The 22500-nt window shown below is 42.5% G+C and overlaps 3 protein-coding genes across 3 annotated transcripts; 1 reads left to right on the top strand and 2 right to left on the bottom strand.

The window, feature by feature from the left end:
• The first annotated feature begins 1922 nt into the window (after positions 1-1922).
• Positions 1923-7636, top strand: dusp26 (dual specificity phosphatase 26). Its single transcript, XM_032508146.1, has 4 exons — positions 1923-2179; positions 2500-2683; positions 3571-3782; positions 5129-7636. Exons 2-4 carry the CDS (start codon positions 2505-2507, stop codon positions 5338-5340), a joined length of 603 nt encoding a protein of 200 aa, XP_032364037.1. The 5' UTR covers positions 1923-2179; positions 2500-2504; the 3' UTR covers positions 5341-7636.
• Positions 7637-13091: 5455 nt separating this feature from the next.
• LOC116678059 (peptidyl-prolyl cis-trans isomerase) lies at positions 13092-17935 on the bottom strand. The gene is made up of 5 exons (XM_032508147.1): positions 17739-17935; positions 17558-17588; positions 15492-15580; positions 15235-15407; positions 13092-13394 (listed from the first exon to the last, which is right to left on the bottom strand). Exons 1-5 carry the CDS (start codon positions 17805-17807, stop codon positions 13253-13255), a joined length of 504 nt encoding a protein of 167 aa, XP_032364038.1. The 5' UTR covers positions 17808-17935; the 3' UTR covers positions 13092-13252.
• Positions 17936-19515: 1580 nt separating this feature from the next.
• LOC116678057 (tripartite motif-containing protein 16-like) lies at positions 19516-21613 on the bottom strand. The gene has a single exon (XM_032508145.1). It carries the CDS (start codon positions 21489-21491, stop codon positions 19833-19835), a length of 1659 nt encoding a protein of 552 aa, XP_032364036.1. The 5' UTR covers positions 21492-21613; the 3' UTR covers positions 19516-19832.
• Positions 21614-22500: the final 887 nt, after the last annotated feature.

Genomic DNA, 22500 nt, shown 5'->3' with positions numbered 1-22500 from the left:
GTACTTTATCGTATTTCATAATAATTGTGTTTAAAAATAACCCTCTTGTTTTCCTTGGGTCAAATTTGAACGATTTCAAGCATAGACTGTATATTTATTAAAAAATTTAAATAAAAAAGAATCCAGTTTTCAGTTTTTTTATCACAACAAAGGGTCTTTGAAATAAGCACTGAAAATGTCAACATTAGAAATATCAATTAACTTTGGAAAGAACATCAAAAAAAGCACCCACAACACTGAAAAAGTGTCAAAAATGTCAGAAAAAGTGCTAATAGTGTTGAAAAAAACATGGCTGACGGGAAGACAACACAAGGGTTAAAGCATAGACTGTACATTTATTAAAAAATTTAAATTATAAAAAATATGTCATGCATTTTTTTTAACCTTATTTTTGTTTATTTAATTTCTCCATTATGTGGTTTTATAACAATAAAATAGTTTACATTGATACACGTGTAAAACATACTTTTATTAAACTGTGTATTTTTTCATGTTTACTTCTCTCTGATTTCTCAAATCTGACCGGAAGATGGCGCCCTTCACTCGCATTTACACATTACTATTGGCCAGCAGTAGTGTACATTTACATTAAAATGTGATTTCTCAGTCTCAAGGACTGCTCAAAGTACAGGAACCACCCTCCATGGATGATAAGAAATTGGACCGCAGGGCCGGGGATCGAACCACCAACCTTCCACTTGGAAGGGGACCGCTCTACCAGGACTGCTGTCCCAATTTACAGCGCCTATACCCTGACCAATCACGTAACCCTAATCTGAATCCCAACCAATCACGTTGCTTTGAAGGGGCGCGGGTGTTGGCGGGGCCATGGTGGGATTCGTATTTTTTTAGCTGCCTGAACACGAACGTCACGTAGACTTCATTAACAATTAAATATAAAACCAAATAACCGCGATGATTTCAGCGGACTGAAAACATATAACGCACATGAAGCGGCGAAGGATGAACACAGCAGCATAGATGTCGTTTTAAAGCGGGAGCCGCCATGCTTTTTGGAGTTAATATATGAGCCTTGATGAGGACTTGTTGAGAAGATGGTGCTGAAGAGCGGCGGTTGGAGCTGAGGGAAGCGGCGGTTGGAGCTGAGGGAAGCGGCTGTTGGCGCTGTGGGAAGCGGCGGTTGGAGCTGTGGGAAGCGGCCGTTGGAGCTGAGGGAAGCGGCTGTTGGCGCTGTGGGAAGCGGCGGTTGGAGCTGTGGGAAGCGGCCGTTGGAGCTGAGGGAAGCGGCCGTTGGAGCTGAGGGAAGCGGCCGTTGGAGCTGAGGTAAGCGGCGGTTGGAGCTGAGGGAAGCGGCCGTTGGAGCTGAGGGAAGCGGCCGTTGGAGCTGAGGTAAGCGGCGGTTGGAGCTGAGGGAAGCGGCCGTTGGAACTGAGGGAAGCGGCCGTTGGAGCTGAGAGAAGCGGAGGTTGGAGCTGAGGGAAGCGGCGGTTGGAGCTGAGAGAAGCGGCGGTTGGAGCTGAGGGAAGCGGCGGTTGGAGCTGAGGGAAGCGGCCGTTGGAACTGAGGGAAGCGGCCGTTGGAGCTGAGAGAAGCGGAGGTTGGAGCTGAGAGAAGCGGCGGTTGGAGCTGAGGGAAGCGGCGGTTGGAGCTCAGGGAAGCGGCGGTTGGAGCTCAGGGAAGCGGCGGTTGGAGCTGAGGGAAGCGGTGGTTGGAGCTGAAGGAGGCGGCGGTTGGAGCTGAGGGAGGCGGAGGTCGGAGCTGAGGGAAGCGGCGGTTGGAGCTGAGAGAAGCGGCGGTTGGAGCTGAGGGAAGCGGCGGTTGGAGCTCAGGGAAGCGGCGGTTGGAGCTGAGGGAGGCGGCGGTTGGAGCTGAGGGAGGCGGAGGTCGGAGCTGTGGGAAGCGGCCGTTGGAGCTCAGGGAAGCGGCGGTTGGAGCTGAGGGAAGCGGCGGTCGGAGCTGTGGGAGGCGGCGGTTGGAGCTGAGGGAAGCGGCGGTTGTAGCTTAGGGAAGCGGCGGTTGGAGCTGAGGGAAGCGGCGGTCGGAGCTGAGGGAAGCGGCGGTTGGAGCTGAGGGAAGCGGAGGTCGGAGCTGAAGATGTGTGTAGGTGGTGGATGCTCAGCAGCAGCCCAGTCATCATCCCATCGTAAATAAATGAGTCAACATGGCCGCGGAGCAGCTCGCCCTGTATCACCGCTGAGACTCCGAATAAAACACACAGGTGAATACAACCATAGACATATAAAGATATATAATGACTTAATATGTCTATGAATACAACAACCTCGGGGGAAAGACGGCCTGCATGTTTTATTTCACTTTTTTTGTAGTTTCAATCACAGAGAGGCAGCCAACCGTCACCAAAATAAAGCTACAGGTTAAAATTTTCATATAGCCTAATCTTAAAATGATAATAACAAAAAAATGTAATTTCCCTTTATTCGATTTCATTTGATTCTAGTTTTCTAGGGCTAGCTATTATTTATTAATTGCTTTAATATTTCATGCGATAATAAAGCGCTAATTGTTATTTTTTTTCAGATTAAATGGCGTTCATGTCCCGGTTCTCCCGGTCCCGGAGCAGCTCCAGGTCGCCGAACCGAAAAGACTCGGAGCGCGTGTCCCCGACCCTGACCGTGTCCGAGCTCGAGAGACTCCTGTGCACGGGCAAAACTGCCTGTAACCATGCCGACGAAGTGTGGCCAAGACTCTATATTGGAGATCAGTAAGTTTACAAAAATAAGCACAAAGCAACACACACACACACACACACACACACACAAACACACAGTAATCATTACTGAAGTAGAAGTGTTGCATTCAAAGTTTTACCTAAGTAAATGTACATAGGTATTTTCTACTTTAAATTAAAATATAGGCTACTTAAAGTATTAATAGTTTATAGTATTTATAGTAAAAGTACCAATAGAATGTTATTATTGATGCATAGTTGAAGCTACTTTATATCATGCACGGGGCTTTATATATAATACTATATAATAATGTATTAGTTGATTGTTGTTAAATATTAGTTACAGCTTGCGTTATGTATGTCATGATATGAAGGTTTGTCCTTGAAAAATTGTTAGACGACTGAAACTCATAAGATTTTGTAGACTAATCGATTTGTTGATTTATTCTCAGATCTGTGCACTGTAAGTGGTTGTTAAGGCTGGAGAAGCCAATGTAATTGCAGTGTATTTACTATCAGTAAAACTGAGTTTCTCCACAAAGAATCCTGCAAAAGAAGCTCTTTAAATATAATGTTCATGAGTTTCTTGGAAACAACTCATTCAGCATTCAAGAGCATTTTGATTGATTGGTTGATTGAACATGTGGGAAAAAAGACAGAGAGGGGTCATACAGAAATTAATATGACACAAAATAGAACGCATAGGGATAAATAAACTATACTAACATGTTTGAAAAGCATTTTTTAAGCAAAAACATGAACAATGGAGCACTAATGTGAAGTTAGGCGCGCTCCAGCTACCTTTTGTTAATGTCACTTTTAAAAGTAGGTGTAACTTCAACATATAAATCGCACTGACATGTTAGTAACAATCGGACGTATACTAGGTTGTAAAAAAAAAAATCTCCTTTTCTCTGCAGAGAGATCGCATCAGACCGGCGTGAGCTGGCCAAACTCGGCATCACGCACATCCTCAACTGTGCCCAGAGCAAGTGGCGCAGCGGGGCAGAGTATTACTTCGGCATGAACATCACCTACCACGGCATCGAGGCCCACGACTCCCCCACCTTCGACATGAGCGTCAACTTCTACCCGGCTGCTGAGTTCATCCACAAAGCCCTCACGGGTGGAGGTTAGTCCCTGTGTCGGGGGAGTGGCAACAAGGGAAAGACAGTCCAGGCAGCAGGATTTCTGGGGGTTATTGATGAATAGATACAGAATACAGCTCATGAGTTTACATGCCCATGCTTAAGTTGACTAAAAAGAGGAATAAAAAAAATCATGTTTTGGGAATTTATCTTAATGCCTTAATTAAGAAAAGAGGTAAAATCCAACCTTTAAGGACACCAATTTTCTGGTTTTATTTCAGTTTGACTAATAGCCGGTTTGATTTGCATTGAGAGATGATTTTATGGAAAGTATCCCATGCCAATCTCTATGTATGGTTCAAAACCAGACTCAAAACCCACCTGTTCAAAACTAGACTCAAAACCCACCTGTTCAAAACCAGACTCAAAACCCACCTGTTCAAAACTAGACTCAAAACCCACCTGTTCAAAACTAGACTCAAAACCCACCTGTTCAAAACCAGACTCAAAACCCACCTGTTCAAAACTAGACTCAAAACCCACCTGTTCAAAACCAGACCCTAAACCCACCTGTTCAAAACCAGACCCTAACCCACCTGTTCAAAACCAGACCCTAAACCCACCTGTTCAAAACCAGACCCTAAACCCTCCTGTTCAAAACCAGACCCTAAACCCACCTGTTCAAAACCAGACTCAAAACCCACCTGTTCAAAACCAGACTCAAAACCCACCTGTTCAAAACCAGACTCAAAACCCACCTGTTCAAAACCAGACCCTAAACCCACCTGTTCAAAACCAGACCCTAAACCCACCTGTTCAAAACCAGACCCTAAACCCACCTGTTCAAAACCAGACTCAAAACCCACCTGTTCAAAACCAGACCCTAAACCCACCTGTTCAAAACCAGACTCAAAACCCACCTGTTCAAAACCAGACTCAAAACCCACCTGTTCAAAACCAGACTCAAAACCCACCTGTTCAAAACCAGATTCAAAACCCACCTGTTCAAAACCAGACCCTAAACCCACCTGTTCAAAACCAGACTCAAACCCACCTGTTCAAAACCAGACCCTAAACCCACCTGTTCAAAACCAGACCCTAAACCCACCTGTTCAAAACCAGACCCCAAACCCACCTGTTCAAAACCAGACCCTAAACCCACCTGTTCAAAACCAGACCCTAAACCCACCTGTTCAAAACCAGACCCTAAACCCACCTGTGCGTGCGTGTGTGTGTGAATGTGCGTGTGTATGCGTGTGTGTTTATGAGTATGCGTGTGTGTGTGTGTGTGTGTGTGTGTGTGTGTATGCGTGTGTATGCGTATGTGTGTGTGCGTGTGTGTGTGTGTGTGTGTGTGCGTGTGTGTGTGTGCATGTGTGTGTGTGTCTAGGTAAGGTGCTGGTCCACTGCACCGTGGGAGTGAGCCGCTCCGCCACCCTGGTGCTGGCCTACCTGATGATCAGGCAGAACCTGACCCTGGTCGAGGCCATCAAGACGGTGAAGGACCACCGGGGCGTCATCCCCAACCGGGGCTTCCTCCGCCAGCTCAACGGCCTGGACGGCATCCTGAGAGAGAGCCGTAAGACCTCGCCGCACAGCTGAGAACCCCCCTGAGACACACACACACACACACACACACACACACACACCACACACACACACACACACACACACACACATAAACACACACACACACACACACACTGGTGAGGACTGGTTAAACTGGGGGAGATAATGGGACCAAGGTAGGAGCAGCTGGTGGGTTTCTGATGCTGATGATGAGGGTTTGACTGATTATATCTTCAAACTCAATGTGTATTTGTTATATATGTTTGTATATTTATATATGTCATGTTTTTGTGTTTGAGGCTACATCTACACCGCACTACGGCTTTTGCACGATATGAGGAAAATATCTAATTGGAATTATCTTGACTGATACTGAGACTGCGATTCGTGATTTGAATATTGCACTAGTCCATATTGCAATTTCACTAAAATTGCAATCTATTGTGCAGCTCTACTGCTGTCCCCAATTAGGGAGAGGGGAATCAGCAGACACCTCCCGATACGATATCATCACGATACTAATTCCATGATACAATATCTTTGCGATTTAAACATATTGCCATAGAGCCAAGGATTACACATGATGTTTGTCAATTTAAAAGATCATTTTTCGACTGAAGAAAGTCTAACGTCCCTCAAATGAGCAGCGGATCTCGCCTGTTCTTTTGCTTATCTGCTAAAAACACTTCACTGGATAAAACACATCAGTTACCTTAACGTTACATGTGTTGTGGAACTGAGCTAAGCTAGCTAGCTAGCTAGCAAGTTGAGCATCAAGCTAGGTGACGTTAATTGTGTGAGATGAGAGATGTAGTTCACTGAGCGGTTTCACACACAATTAAGTATCACTATGACAAACCCACGGCTAACTGAGACTTTCTATGGGTGAAAAATTATCTTTTAAATTGACGAACATCATATTTGCAACCCATGGCTCAATTCAATCAGTCCAGACCAGACTTCGGCTCTTTATAGGGACGGACATTAGTTCTGCTACTGGAGCTAAAACTCTTGTTTTTGTCTCAAAACGACGCTTAAAAATGAAAACCTAGTCGTGTAGATGAAGCCTCTGAAACAACATGAGCTCTGGAGGTAAAACTCTCTTGTATTTATTGTCAGAATTCAATTAAGTCAATGAGTTTAATTGATGAAGAATTCAATTAAGTCAATGAGTTTAATTGATGAAGAATTCAATTAAGTCAATGAGTTTAATTGATGAAGAATTCAATTAAGTAAATGAGTTTAATTGATGAAGAATTCAATTAAGTCAATTAGTTTAATTGATGAAGAATTCAATTAAGTCAATGAGTTTAATTGATGAAGAATTCAATTAAGTCAATGAGTTTAATTGATGAATAATTGAATTAAGTCAATGAGTTTAATTGATGAATAATTGAATTAAGTCAATGAGTTTAATTGATTACATTCCACCTGTGACGAGCAGGCGATCCGATTGGGGATTCCCTCGTTTTATAACAGAAAAACAGGAACGTCCACTCTTTCCACTTTTTAATCCAACTTCAGAGCATTCCACTACAACCGGATGTTTTACTGCCACTGACAAGACGACTAAATAAATAAATCTCGACTCTTGACAGAACCGAGGGTCACTGATACGCTGCAGGAATCCTCCACAGGTCACGGATTCTCTGGCGCTTTTGTTCTCGTTTTGGGAAATTTCTAGAAAAATACACAACGCCACCAAGTCTTAAAATGAGCTGAATCACACTGGAAGTAGATGAAATAATCTAATCAATGGTAGAATGTTCCCCTTTTTTTAAGGAACGCAAAAACCTGCAAACCTTTGGTCACTTGAACTTGCTTTATTCACAAAGTTCCAGTCGTCTTTACCCTTGTGTTGTCTTCCAAAATTTAAAATAAAATTATTATTTTTTCTTCAACGTTTTGGTCGTCTTTTTCAACACTTTTGTCGCTTTCCCAGATGTTTTTTCTCTCCACTTTTCCCGACGTTTTTGAAGCTTTTCCCGACATATTTGTCACATTTTCTTTTCAAATGCTAAACAACTGAATGAAACAACCAAATTCAATGAAAGTAGTAAACCGATCATTAAAATTTCTTGTGAAGAGCGTCGTATGGAACCGTCCACGTTATTTCTTTTGACTATTTGGATGCAAGAAGCCCCAAATTTCTGATATAGAATCTTGTTGAAAGCGAGTCAAATTTGACCCGAGGGCAACAGGAGGGTTAACAGGTCAAATTTAGGATCCTCACGGTGAGGGGGGGGTAGTGTTGCATTCCCCCCCCCCCCCCCCCCCCCCCCCCGACTCGTTTCCTGGTTCTCCTTCTCCATAAACAACATGAAACCAAGGAGAGGGTTAACTTCTCCTGCTGCAGGTGTCCCACCGTGGACAGAAAGCACCGGGGAGACACTAAATTCAATGAAAGTAATCATTCATTTTACCTGCAAAGACTGTTGTGTGGGTTCCATACAACACACACACCCATACATCAATGTCATATTTGGGCATTTAGGTTTAAAGAAACCAATATTTCTGATTAAAAAAAACAACAACACGGGGGTTAATAAAGTGAGTCCAAGTGATCGACAGTGTGCAGGATTCAACAATAGACCAAATAACTTAAGAGTTAAAATGGCGATAACAGTGTTGCCTCTGGCCCTTTTCTTATCAGCCCGTCTGGAGCTCAGGGTCGGGGTTCAAGGGGCCGCATGTTTTACGTTGTGCGGGGCCCCGAAATAACCCCACCTGGTTCTGTCTTTTGTAATCCAAGCGGAGGGTTACACCTGTGGCATCGGCCCTCAGAAACAAAGACTCTTTGCTCAGCGATTCTCCCCCATAGTTGAAGTCTTTCCACTTTTTCTACATTCAGCAAGTGTCATTAAGTGCTCTGAACCACTCACACACTAGTTGTAGCCCAGGTCCAAAACCAGCACAGGTACAGGTACGTATATGTAGCCTGTCGTAGTCGTAGTAACAGTGTTGTCACGAGCCGTACACAGTTGTTGATGAGTGACGAGTTTGTAAATAGAAACTTTACAGTATGTGATCATTTTTTGTTCAATTCAATGTATTGTTTCAATCCGATGTATTTCAAAAATAATCACAGTTCTTTGTGAGATACCTTGTGTAATGATCTCAGACTTCATCCGGTAGAGAAGAGACCTGAGCCCATTTGGACGGGATCGGCATTACAGGTGGGGGGTGGGGGTGGGGGTGGGGGTGGGGGGGGGGACCATCACTGGTCACCTCGGTAATATAGAACAGAAAAATACATCTATAACTAAGACAGAAGATCAGGTGTGTCTCTCTGTCCTGAATGGGACTCTAAGGGATCCATGGCAGTCTCACTCCAGCACAAGAACCATTCAGAGAAGACGTGCAGCGGGAGACAACACCACAAACGTGCCATCGCAAAAGCTAACAACTGCCTGGATGTCAGGAGGAGCGCCCCGGATCCAGCGCTGCACGCAGGTCTTGCAAAAGTCCGCTCTTGTGGTCTCGGTGTTCAGTGAGGCTCGTGTTCTCGTGCTAATGAAAAACAACAAAGATCTGATGCTGGAACTCAAACCAGCGTTTTTTCAGATACCCTCCTGTGTGTTTTTAACGATTACCTCAAGGATGAAACGTGTTGTTTTTGGGACTCGTGTCTTCGTCTGTGCTGATTTTAACGCCGTGATAAAGGTACAGGAGACGGGGAAAAGAGTTGTAAATAAAAAGCTGAATATATGATCTGTACAATCTGTGGAGATTTAAAAGGTACAGCTGAATATTTTGTGGAAATAAGCTCATTTGTTTTCCTGCTGAGAGTTAGGAGAGAAGAGCGATGCCATTCTTACGTCTGTGTGCTAAGTATGGAGCTGAGGCAGGAGGCCATTAGCTTAGCTTAGCTTAGCTTAGCTTAGCTTAGCATAAAGACTGAAAGCAGATGGAAACAGCTAGCCTATCTCTGCCCAGAGTTCAACAGTAAGTTTCTCTCTGCACACTGACCTGCGAGTGGGATTGATCTTATCAACTAATTCTCACCAAGAATGCAAATACTTCCCAAAATGTCCAAACTATTCCTCGCCTTGGAACTATAATGAGTCTAAGGGACAATTTCTTTGCATTGTGTGTTAAAGTGCTCATATTATGCTCAAAATTGTATTTAGAGGTTGTACCAGAACAGGTTTATGTGGTTTCATTTTCCCCCAAAAAACATATTTTGTTGACAGTACCTAGGTAAGGACTACTAGCCAGTCAGGAGCAGAGTATGAGGGCCCTGACAGTACCTAGGTAAGGACTACTAGCCAGTCAGAAGCAGAGGATGAGGGCCCTGACAGTACCTAGGTAAGGACTACTAGCCAGTCAGAAGCAGAGGATGAGGGCCCTGACAGTACCTAGGTAAGGACTACTAGCCAGTCAGAAGCAGAGTATGAGGGCCCTGACAGTACCTAGGTAAGGACTACTAGCCAGTTAGGAGCAGAGTATGAGGCCCTGACAGTATCTAGGTAAGGACTACTAGCCAGTCAGGAGCAGAGTATGAGGGCCCTGACAGTACCTAGGTAAGGACTACTAGCCAGTCAGAAGCAGGATTGTTTTTTTTCACTTTGTAAACCTATAACATGCACAAAAGAGATATATCACAATGAAAGGAAATGCCAAAAAGCATAATATGAGCACTTTGAATCAGTACTCATCGGCTACTCGGGGACCAACAGATGAACCAACGGGCCACATCAGGCAGCCGCTACATCTCCAGTCTCATGAGAGACATTTCCATGAGATCCTGGATATTTAAAAATTGCCACATTTAGTGTAGTTTGGCCACGAAGTTACTCCCGAAGTCCAGAATCAACCCGTCAAAAAAACTCTTCTATCTCGTTACGTTTTGTGTCAGGAAAACAGAGACTTCCTTTGCTACGACTCTGTTAAATATGAAGATGTTCTGCAGAATCTGCCTCTTCTAGAAGCTCTCCACTCAGTTAACCCTCGTGTTGTCTTCCCATGAACTTGTCCTTCCTGGTCAAAATTGAAAATAAATGTGCTTTTTCCAGCTTTTGGCGCTTTTTAAAAAAACCTGAGCTGGTTTAATAACAGGTTTTACACTCATTCTTGGAATTCATGGTCAAAAAACCTCATTTATATCAAATCATACATACATTTTTAGTTAAAAAGGCAGAAATTATGAATTATTATGACTAATAGTTCAGATCAGAGGATGTTGAGTGGATCTCAGACGGGTAGATGTCAAAGTTTAGTCCCCAAACTGTTTGAAAACCATTAAAAAAAAAGAATTCAAATACTGTAAGATTTAATAAAACACCCAAAAAATTCAATGAAAGTAATCATTAATGTTACCTGAAGAACGTTGTATGGAATCACCCATGCTATTTTTGGGCAATATGATTGAAAGAAATCCATATTTCTGATATAGAACACTATATAAAACGGGTCAGTTTGACTTAAGGACAACACAAGGGTCAAAACACAAGTGAACTATATAGAAAATGTCCAGGAATTATCCTACATATCTATCTCTATCTATATAGATAGAGATAGATATGGATATAGATATTTCCTGGACAGAGCCACCCCGACTGTAACGATCTCTTTGCTGTTTTGTATTCGTGGTTTTCCTGTGCCGTGATTGGTCGTTGCTTGGTCTGATGTTCTCGTAACATCTTGGTTTTCTTACAGAGAACTTTCTATAAGAAAACGTGTAATTTTTATTTTTGTATCACTCTCTCTCTGAGGTTTCACCGAAGAAGAAACCGGCAAAAGGAGATGTTGATGCCTTAACCTGTGTACTTTCAGTTTTTATCGTGAATAACACGGAGCGTTGACGGATAACTTTGTTATGATAAATTCTGTATTTCATCGGAAATAAAATTTAACTTCTCTCACAGCTGTTGTCCTGCATTTTGTGGTTCAAATCCCCCCCCCCCGCAGATTTTGATCCAGTCCGCATTTTCAATCCAGGTTCAAAAAACAGCTTTTGTTGCTTTTTCCAGGGTTCGTGCATTTTGAAAAAAACCTGGAAAAGTTATTGAATTAAAAAAAAAAAAAAAATGCAAATTCCAGGCTTTGGATAAAATGATCTTTTGGAAAAGTCATGGGATTTTTTTTAACAAAGCATTCAACAAAAAAATCTTTAAATCTTTTAACCCTATTTGTTGTCTTCCCGTCAACCATGAAAAAAAGTTGTTGTATTTTCTGACATTTTTGTCACTTTTTCAATGTAGTGGGTCCTTTTTTTTAATGTTTTTTCCCAAAGTTATTTAATATTTCCAACGTTGACATTTTCAGCTTATTTTGAAGATACATTCTTTGTGATAAAAAAAAAAAAAGGAAAATTTTTAAAATTTGACCCGAGGACAACATGAGGGTTAATAAAAAATGTATTTCACGTCGTCTTAACCTTTACGTTGTATTCCCAAAATTAGGAATTCCACTATGAAAACCACATGAAGTGTCATTCATTGAACTGTTAAACCTCAGAGGGTAAACGTTAACACTGATTTTACATTTTTTTATTCATTGTATAAATGTCGACTGAGATTTTCAGGAATACATAGTGATGGAAATTTGCCAAAAAGTCAGGGAAAGGTTTTGATTATAATGCGTATGAACCCTGTTTTTCAGAAATTTGTGTCCCTTTTTTCAATGTTTTTGGCGCTGTTTTAATTGCTTTTGCTTCTTTTTTCTGAGGATTTTGGTGCTTTTTCTACACTTTTGTAGGAAAACACTGACAGGGAACATGTGGCTGCACTACATTTATTACCACACGTCTCCCTGAGTTGTGTTGATGCTCAGGACGACCTCTGGTGGTCAAATGTTTTAACCCGTGTGTTGTCCTCAAGTCAAAAAAAACTGACAAAAATGTGATGTTTTTCTGACTTTTAAGTTTTCACCAACACCACCTTACTACTTTTACACTACTTTTTGGAATTCATGGTCAATAACCCTCATTTATATAGAATTATACCTAATATTTGAGTTAAAAAAGCAGAAATGATGACTTATTTTGACTAATAGTTAAGATCAGAGGAATGAAGTGATCAGTTGTATTTGCAAAGAGCATTTTAAAGAGTCCAATCCATTTATTTTTTTTATGTAATTAGGTTAAAAAGAAACTCATATTTCAGATATAGACATTTTTTAAATTTAAGTTATTATTCCAAGGTGTTTTATCACTATGTTTAACCCTTGTGTTGTCCCCCAAACAGACAAAAACAGCGTCAAAAACAGACAATTTGACATTTTCATCCTTTTTTTTAGTTTTTACTAATGCCACCTTACTACTTTTTGGAATTCATGGTCAATAACCCTCATTTATATAGAAATATACCAAATATTTGAGTTAAAAAAGCAGAAATTCTGAATTATTTTGACTAATAGTTAAGATCAGAGGAATGAAAGTGATCAGTTGTATTTGCAAAGAGCGTTGGAAGGAATCCAATCCATTTTTTAATGGTAATTTGGTTAAAATCGAGCCCATATTTCAGATATAGACATTTTTTAAAGGGGGTCAGATTTGACCCGAGGACAACAGGAGGGTTAAACCTAGACTGCACTTCCAGATTGTTTACAATGTGTCATCGCTGTGCTCAATATTTATTATTTTTTGGGCGGCTGAATTTTTGTTAAATGCATGTCTGACATGATTTTACTTTAACACATATTAAAAAGGACATATTTCAGATATAGACTTTTTTTTTTTTTTTAAAGGGGTTAAATGTGACCCGAGGACAACAGGAAATCAACAAAGCGAGCGTTCTCCGGGGCAGAATCACACGTTGAGTGAGAGAGCACATGCACCACGGTAGCTTTTCAAGGTGCTTTATTTACACCATCAGCAACATTTGATCCAGATTCTGTAAACAAAAGGTCCTCAGGGAACAGGTCAGAGGGTACAACATACTCCCCGTGTTATACGGGCGTGGATAATACAGAGTAAACGTTACAGTGAGAGTGACGAGCCGACTTATTTTAGTTCGCCACAGTCAGCGATGACGACCTTGGCTTTGCCCTTGGGCGTGCCGCCCGCCGTGCCGTACTCCTCCATCTTCATCACCACGTCCATGCCCTCCACCACGGAGCCGAACACCACGTGCTTCTTGTCCAGCCTGGGGAGGGGGGGGGGGGGGGGAGGAGACACCGGTTGGTATGCAGGTGGACGCCTCAACACATTCAGGGTTTCTACAAACTAACAATTATTTTCAATGTTGATCCTTTTCTCGGTAATCGATTGGTTCTTCGGTTTATTAAATGTCAGAACATGGTGGGAAATGGGGACCGGTGAGCATGTAAACGCACGTTAATATTCAGAATATGACATTATGAATGTTATTCAGTCATGTTAACCGCATCACACACACACACACACACGCACACACACACACACACACACACACACACACCACACACACACACACACACACACACACACACACACACACACACACACACACACACACACACACACACACACACACACACACACACACACACACACACACACACACACACACACACACACACACACACACACACACACACACACACACCACACACACTTTGGTGCCTTGCTCAAGAGCACATTGACAGTGCCTACTGACTGAGCTACTGCCAAGGTGCTTATTATATTATTATTATTATTATTATTATTTTCCAGATGTATTTTCTGAATAAGGTCTTTTTCCCAATATTGCATTTCCCTATTAAGGCGTGGGATATTGTGGCCGGGTTAACTCAGCTGGTAGAGCGGGCGCACATACATGGAGGTTTACTCCTCGACTCCAACATGTGGCCCTTTGCTGCATGTCACCCCCCCCAAATAACATGTAACACTAAAATAAATACTGATGATCCCTACTTTCATGGTCTATCTGGGTCAAAATCTGAGATAATACATAAACATACGTTCCTTTGATTTTAACTCTTTACTAAATAAAGAATATCGACCAATTTTACCCAAAGATTTGGCATCTTTTCATGTAAATGAGATGCAATGACCATACTTCCTAAGGGTGATAAGTTGGAATCAAGTTGGTATAAGAAGACGTAATAAGACAGAAATAAGGAATAACTGACAGGCTACTTCATGCTTTGTAACCATAGCCAGGTGAGTTTAGGGCGATGGGGAAGACGACACAAGGGTTAACCCTGGAAGCAGCAGCCCGGGGGTTAAAGTGGAGTTTCTTCCTTTCCCAGGAAGATAAACTGGGAAAATAACTGCTAGCTGCAGCGCTGCGTGGTTCTCACAGGACAGCGACGCTACAAACGTGTGATGATCTTATAGAATATGATGCATCGCGTAGATTAAACTACCCAACAACAGTATTTATAGATAAATAAAAAGGAGTTAAAATGAGCACAACCTTAGACATTTACAGCAGGAAAATGCAACGTAAACCCGGGAATATTGCTACAGAAACATCAGATTGGCACTTTTTTTTTTTATAAATTGCTTTTGCTGCTTTTTCTGAGGATTTTGGTGCTTTTTCCACACTTTGTTAGGAAAACACTGACGGGGAACATGTCACTTCTCTACATTCATTACTACACGTCTCCCTGAGTTGAGCTGATGCTCAGGATGACCTCTGGTGGTCAAATGTTTTAACCCTTGTGTTGTCCTCTCGAGTCAAAAAAAAAAAAGGGACAAATATTAGACATTTGTCAATTTTTCTGACTTTTCTGAAAGCAGAAGTGATGAATTATTTTGACTAATAGTTAAGATCAGAGGAATGAAAGTGATCAGTTGTATTCGCAAGGAGCGTTGGAAGGAATCCAATCCATTTTTTGTGGTAATTTGGTTAAAAAGAAACCCATATTTCAGATATAGACATTTTTTAAAGGGGTCGGATTTGACCCGAGGACACTGACACCAGGTCAGTTTTGGTCGATAGGAAGAGAACACAAGGGTTAAACTGGAAGCAGCAGCCCGGGGGTTACAGTGGAGCTCACCAGCTGGTCACAGCCGTGCAGAGGAAGAACTGGGACCCGTTGGTGTTGGGCCCGGCGTTGGCCATGGACAGGATGCCGGGGCCCGTGTGCTTCAGCTGGAAGTTCTCATCAGCAAACTTCTCCCCGTAGATGGACTTCCCTCCGGTTCCATTGTGCTTGGTGAAGTCCCCGCCCTGGGGAGAAAGGAAACCGTTAGCTCTGGGTTTGGGTTTGTGGCATTAGCCATCATCAGTCTGGGTCCTGGTCTTCACTTCTACCTGGCACATGAATTTGGGGATGATACGGTGGAAGGTGGAGCCCTTGTAGCCGAAACCCTTCTCCCCGGTGCACAGAGCACGGAAGTTTTCTGTGAAATAAAAAGATGCAGATTTTATTTTTTAGTAACAACAACTATTATCACACTCAAAGCACCTGAGGTCACTAGACAAGCTTTAATTTTTAGATTTTCTTTCCCAGGGTTTTTTACACCTTTATTAGACAGAGACAGTGGATAGACATGTGAAAGGGAGGGAGGCAGAGAGAGAGAGAGAGAGAGAGAGAGAGAGAGAGAGAGAGAGAGAGAGAGAGAGAGAGAGAGAAGCAGCAAAGAGCCACAGGCTGGATTCGAACCCAGGCTGTATTATCTTTTCCATTACTATTTTCCATCTAGCTCTACCTGTGATACTGCTTTGCATGCTCAGTGGCTCAGTGGAGTGATGATGATGCTGATAGGAGACAATGGGAACCCCCCCAAACCCCCCCCCCCCATCTGTAAAGTGTCTTGACATAAATGAACACACACGCGTTTGCATCTCTTAAGTTGTTTTGAGTCTCATCGTGTTTTTCTTGTTGTTGGGGGTCTTTTTGTACAGGTTCTGCAAGTTTCAACAAGTCATATGTAAGACTTTTTAAGATTATGAATGACATTAACAAACATTATGAATGACATTACATACATTATTAATGACATACATACATACATACATACATACAGGTACCGTGCAGGCCAAAAGTTTAGAACCACCTTCTCATTCAATGAGTTTCCTTTATTTTCATGACTATTTACATCAGAATCAGAATCAGCTTTATTCGCCAGGTATGAGGACACATACGAGGAATTTGTCTTTGGAGCATTGCTCACACTGTGCTTACACATACATATCAACCAAAACAGAAATATACACACTAATATATACACAATATATACATACTCTAAACAGAAACAATATAGAGGCATGAGTGCAATGAAATACAATTATTTAAATGTGCGTAGATTCTCACTGAAGGCATCAAAACTATGAATGAACACATGTGGAATTATGACCTTAACAAAAAAGTGTGAAATAACTGAAAACATGTCTTATATTCTAGTTTCTGGAAATATTCTACTTTTAGAATTTCTTGATAATCTACAATGTAAATAGTCATGAAAATAAAGAAAACACATTGAATGAGAAACTTTTGGCCTGTACTGTACATACATCAACTGAGTCATACATTCAGTTTTTTAAGCAGTGTCTCTGAACTTTTACTTCCCCAAAACTGAGAATAAAATATTATTTTTTTGTTTTATGTCTGTGGGCCAATCAGAGAGACTCGCACCAATAACACGGAAGTTGATTGGCTGCAATATGATTTGCACGTTGGTCTCATTTGTAGTCGTAATACAGCAACATTTATATTTGGACTATATTAGGACCTAGAACAATACTACTGCACATTTAAGACTTTTTAAGACCCCGGACACCCCGTTTCTAACCAAGATCCTAACTTCAGAGAATATGAAAATCATAACTTAAGAAACAGAATGAGGCATTTGAGCAATTTACTAATAACCTTAAGCCTGGGAGGCTGAATCCCTTACCCCTTACCCCAAGGGGTAGGGGTGAAAACAGCCAGTAATGCATCTTGCAGGTTTGCTTGTGTGGAGTTACATGAAGGTTGTGTATCAATGGCTGTCCTCCACCAGGTGGGAAATGAACACCCTCCTCATAGCTGTGGCACTCCTGCGACCTGTTATTCAGAGTCTGGATTCTGGTTGGTTCAGATTCTGCAGGATCTGACTCACCTGCAGCCACGCCCCCCTTTTAAACCGAGACGCTCAGGTGAGGATTGACAGCCAATCACATTATCCCTTTCAGGTGTGTGTGTGTCTGTGCATGTGCGCGCGCATGTGTGTGTGTGTGTGTGTGTGTGTGCGCATGTGTGTGCATGTGTGTGTGTGTCTGTGCATGTGTGCGTGTGTGCATGTGTAAGTGTGCGTGTGTGTGTGTCTGTGTGGAAAAAGCCTGTTACTGCTGCATGCAATCAACTTTAAAACTTTAAAAAGCCTTTAAAAACGTACCTGCAGTCTTTGGGACCACGTCAGCCCGGAGCTGCACGAGACAGAGACACAGACAGACAGACAGTCAGACAGACACGCCTTTTTTGATGTTGCATTTCATAATTAACAATGTGAAACACATTTTAGCCGCCGACTTTAAACCATAGTTGAAATCCAGTAAGTTAAGCGATGCTTTTCTTACCTCCATTACTATCCTGCCGGTCGTAGCTCCATTAATGGTGATGTCGAAGAAGACTCTGGGTCTTGCCATGTTCCTGGTCGGGCTGGAGGTTTTGGGTGGGAGAGACACTCTTGTATGGACAGGCTCCGCTTCTCTAGGCTGTTTATGTGAGTCTATGCACCGGGATGTAGAGGCAGCCGACAGCCAATCACATCCACGGTTCAGGCTCGAGAATGGACCAATAGGTATGGAGATGGGCGGAGTTAGGTGGCGCAACGAGCAGGTAGACAGGTTTCTGAAGGAGTGTACAAAGGTGTTCAACTCCAACCCTCCCAAAATAATGGGTGGGGTGAAAATGCCTTTCAGAGGGGAAGAAGATGGAGGAGGTGATCTTATTAAATACACGTGTTATTACATGTTGTCTACTCCTATGATGCGTGTGTGTGTGTGCGTCTGTGTGTGTGTGTGTGTGTGTGTGTGTGTGTGTATGTGTGTGTTATTTTGTCTCCCTCCCAGCTTTCCTGTTTCGTGCCATATTATGTCATCATATCCATGTTAGTAATTGTTTGTATCTGTTAATTTGTCAATATATATAAAAAATAATACTTAAAAATCACAATTTGATCACAAAAAATAGAGTTGCATAATAAACTGGGCTTACAATACAATAAATTTCATAATTTCTTCTCTTTATTGATCCCCTATGGGGAAATTACAATGTACACTGTGTGTGTGTGTGTGTGTGTGTGTGTGTGTGTGTGTGTGTGTGTGTGTGTGTGTGTGTGTGTGTGTGTGTGTGTGTGTGTGTGTGTGTGTGTCTGTTTCTGCATGTGTTATTTTGTCACCCTCACCCTTGTTTTTTTTGGCTCTGGGACGCGTTCCATATCTCAGTGTAATGTTTGTATCTGTTCATTTGTCTATATATATATATATTTTAAAAAAGTACCCTCACGCCAAACTTTTTTAAAATATATATATATATATATATATAAATATAAATATATATATATATTTAAAAAAAAAGTACATTAAAAAAATCACAATTTCATCACAAAAAATAGAGTTACATAATAAACTGGGCTTACAATAAATTTCATAAATTCTTCTCTTTATTGATCCCCTATGGGGAAATTACAATGTACACTCTGTTGTTATTACACACTACACACAGGCCTGAAGTACACACACATGCTCAGGTCCTATACATGCTCTAATGGAGACATGTCAGAGTGGGGGGGGGGGGTTATTCAATTTTATAGCATTGTAAAACAAATTGAAGTGTTGTTGAAATAGTGTTGAGTAAAAGTTGACATATTCCAGTCTGTGATTATCATCAACATCCATTCCTTTAATTTTAATCTCAATAATTCCTAATTTCTGCTTTTCTAACTCAAACATTAGGTATAATTTCCTATAAATGAGGTTTATTGACCACAAATTCCCAAAATAACTGTAAAACTGAAGTTAACGAGTTAGTGTTACGTAGTGTTGAAATTAACCAACATAGGAAAAAAGCGTCAAAAGTGTTGAAAAAAGGAACAAAAACGGAAGAAAAAGTTAAAAACATCGATAAAAAGTGTTGATTTTCAATTTTGACGGGAAGACAACACGAGGGTTAAAGTCTCCGGGATATTTTACAGAGTTTTTTTTGCAGATTTGGTGAAAACCGCGCTGCAAATCTCTTTGAAAACACGTCCACAGCATTCCTGGTCGTTACACACGTCTGGATGTATTTTGCGTTGATATGTTGACAACGCTCCGTGACTAGTAGTGGGACCAAAATATGGTGATTTTTGGAAATTAAACCCATGAAAACCTATTCTGGTCCAACCTCAAAATACAGTTATGAACCAGAACATTAGCAACATATGGGCGCTTTAAGTAAGAAAAAGTGTAAAAACCTTTTTTTGAAAATAAACATCTCATGTGGAGCACCACCTCCGTTCCTGATGGAAATCTACGAGCGTTCTCGAGAGAACGATGACGTCTTCTATGGCTTGATATATCTATTTACCCCACGGGGCGTTTTATCTGCCCCGGGCCATTGGGCAACCCTTGAACCCTGAAGAGGACGAAGAGTTAAAACTCAGAATTTAACCCTTAAATGACGTCTGTCTATTTCACTTTACACAACTCAGCAGAGTCTGCAACCCAAAGTCCAGCATAGAGGGGCTGAGTGAACGTGGTCTGGACTCTGTGGAGGAGAGTCATGGTTCCAGAGACGCTGTAGAAGGACAGAATACCTGCACTGTGATCCAGGTACACTCCTACTCTGGAGGACCCAGGACCTGAGACGGGAGTTTGGACTTTGTTGGACCAAAATGTATAACTGTTGTTGTTACAATATAACGCCCAAGATTTGTCATTTCGTCCAAATCCACATTCACCCGACCTCCCCTCTCTCCTGATGTTCTTGTATGCGACTGCTACAGAAACTCCTCCTCTCATCTCCACCTCCCAGTAACAACGTCCAGTCAGACTCTCTCTACTCAGGACCTGAAACCACCAGTCAGTGAATCTGTCTGGGTGACTAGAATAAGACTGATGTTGACTCATTAACGTTGCTTTCCTGTTCCCCTCAGATAATAACAGCTGTGTGTATGCTGTGTTTGGATCCAGTGTGATTTCACGTGAATATTGTAAGAATCCAGCTCTGGTCTTGGGCTCTGGTTGAGGCAGTAAAACGTCCACTTCAGTCCCTGTCAGTGAGACGGTTGTCCTCTTCTCTCTCAGGACATCCTGTAGTTTATCTCTGAGCTCTGACACGGCCGCTGTCACGTCCTCAAAGCCGCTCAGAGGACGGATCTGGATGCTGGATGCTGATTGGCTGAGTGGTGCCAGTGAGGGGTAGTTGTGTAGAAACTGGTTGTGGTCCTCTGTGTGTGAGAGCTTCTTCAGCTCAGCGTCTTTCCTCTTCAGCTCAGTGATCTCCTGCTCCAGCTTCTCCTGAAGCTCTCGGACTCGACTCACTTCCCTTTCCTGCTGGGATCTGACCTGCTGCTTCACATCAGAGCTTCTTTTCTCCAGGAGACGGATCAGCTCAGTGAAGATCTTCTCGCTGTCCTCCACTGCTTCATCAGCAGAGAGATTGATGGCCTCCGCCTGCTGTTGAAGCAGCTTCACATCTTTCTCTCTGTCCTGGATTCTCTGCTGGATGTTGAGTCGACTCCCCTCGAGCTCTCTCTGCCTCTCAGCTCTCTCTGCTGCAGCTGAGACTGTGTCGTGGCCTTTATGTTCATCCACAGAGCAGAGATAACAGATAAGCTGCTGATCAGTACGGCAGAACATCTTCATCACCTCATCATGACGAGAGCAGACGTTCTCCTGGAGCTTCTTGGACGGCTCCACCAGCTTGTGTTTCTTGAAAGCAGGGGATTCATAATGAGGCTGAAGGTGTTTCTCACAGTAAGAGACCAGGCAGATCAGACAGGACTTGATGGCTTTGAGTTTCCTCCCGGTGCAGACATCACAGGCCACATCTTCAGCTCCAGCATAGCAGTGATCAGCAGGAGCAGCTTGGAGTCCAGTCTTCTTCAGCTCCTCCACTAAATCTGCTAACATGGTGTTTTTCAGCAGGACAGGCCTCGGTGTGAACGTCTTCCTGCACTGAGGACAGCTGTAGCTGTACTTACCATCCTCTCCATCCCAGTGGCTTTTAATACAGTTCATGCAGTAGCTGTGTCCACAGGGAGTAGTCACCGGATCCTTCAGTAGATCCAGACAGATGGAACAAGAGAAGGTTTCCCGGTCCAGCTGAACTCCTCTCTGCGCCATCTCACCTCTCGCTCAGTGACAACGACTGTCTGAGTCTCACTTCCTGAGAAGTGAGACTAGTCTGAGCTCTGATGTAAAAACATCATGTGATACGCTGTTGTACTTCCCCAGCATGCTGCTCCACCCATCTGCAAACTGTAGCTCTGAAGGGGAGCGGAGTTTTGAGAGAGGAGCTGGGTGTGTTACATACCAGGATACTACTATTATTGAGGACAACTGGGTGTGTTAAACCAATACATAGTAGTATGACTTTAGTAGCCAATGCATCGTAACTATGTCAAACATATGTCATGCATCCAGTCACATTGGCAGTATACAAGCCAGCATGATTTCTGACCCACAATCCTCTGTGCAGCATATCTGAGCAAGACGGTCAAAGGTGCAATCTCCCACGCCCCGATCCTACGCAGACTGGACTGCAGGCAACAGTACACACTTTGTAGAGGAAGAGCAGCTGCAGTTTGTAGTAAAAGTATGAAGAAAAAGTATGTGATAACACACAGCAACACTTGTTGACAACAGAGCTCATTTCTCATTTAAAACTCTGCTGACTTCAGCTTTTAGGAGGTAAACTCCTCATAGAATCAGAGGGTCTGGAGACGGCGCCCCAGTTTACTAAATGACCGAGTTGTCCTCTTATTAAGTTAAATCATACTGAATATTGTTAATAATACAGTGGATTTAACTAGCTGTTAATTAGCTGCTACATCCCTACATCATTGCATTTCACCGGCTACCGGTGTCCTGTCCATAAACTGATCATCCGCAAAAAACTGATTGCTGCCTACATGCAATAACAATATAGGAAACATGCAGCCAAGACCTGAACTGAGTGAGCCACGTTGCATTCTTTGTTCCGGGTTGGGGCTCTCCAGATGTTTAGTTGCCTGCAGTGAGAACATTTCTCAGGGTCCGCGCTCTTGCTGAGCCGGGTGTTCCTGCTTCGTCAGCCCGGGGCCACATCACCTAAAAAACCACCATGATGTGGGACTCCTAACAAGAAGAAAAA

This window comes from Etheostoma spectabile, unplaced genomic scaffold (assembly GCF_008692095.1).
Source record: "Etheostoma spectabile isolate EspeVRDwgs_2016 unplaced genomic scaffold, UIUC_Espe_1.0 scaffold00006399, whole genome shotgun sequence".
NCBI lineage: Eukaryota > Metazoa > Chordata > Actinopteri > Perciformes > Percidae > Etheostoma > Etheostoma spectabile.
This window is presented reverse-complemented; position numbering and strand designations above follow the sequence as displayed.

What these genes read in the sequence shown, in the direction of transcription:
- LOC116678059 (XM_032508147.1), bottom strand. Translation starts at nt 17,807, where the DNA reads ATGGCAAGACCCAGAGTCTTCTTCGACATCACCATTAATGGAGCTACG. An exon ending in CCGGCAGGATAGTAATGGAG is followed by an intron (nt 17,589 to 17,738) that starts GTAAGAAAAGCA and finishes TGTCTCGTGCAG; the next exon opens with CTCCGGGCTGACGTGGTCCC. An exon ending in TCCCCAAATTCATGTGCCAG is followed by an intron (nt 15,408 to 15,491) that starts GTAGAAGTGAAG and finishes CTTTCTCCCCAG; the next exon opens with GGCGGGGACTTCACCAAGCA.
- LOC116678057 (XM_032508145.1), bottom strand. Translation starts at nt 21,491, where the DNA reads ATGGCGCAGAGAGGAGTTCAGCTGGACCGGGAAACCTTCTCTTGTTCC.
- dusp26 (XM_032508146.1), top strand. Translation starts at nt 2,505, where the DNA reads ATGGCGTTCATGTCCCGGTTCTCCCGGTCCCGGAGCAGCTCCAGGTCG. An exon ending in AGACTCTATATTGGAGATCA is followed by an intron (nt 2,684 to 3,570) that starts GTAAGTTTACAA and finishes TTTTCTCTGCAG; the next exon opens with AGAGATCGCATCAGACCGGC. An exon ending in CAAAGCCCTCACGGGTGGAG is followed by an intron (nt 3,783 to 5,128) that starts GTTAGTCCCTGT and finishes GTGTGTGTCTAG; the next exon opens with GTAAGGTGCTGGTCCACTGC.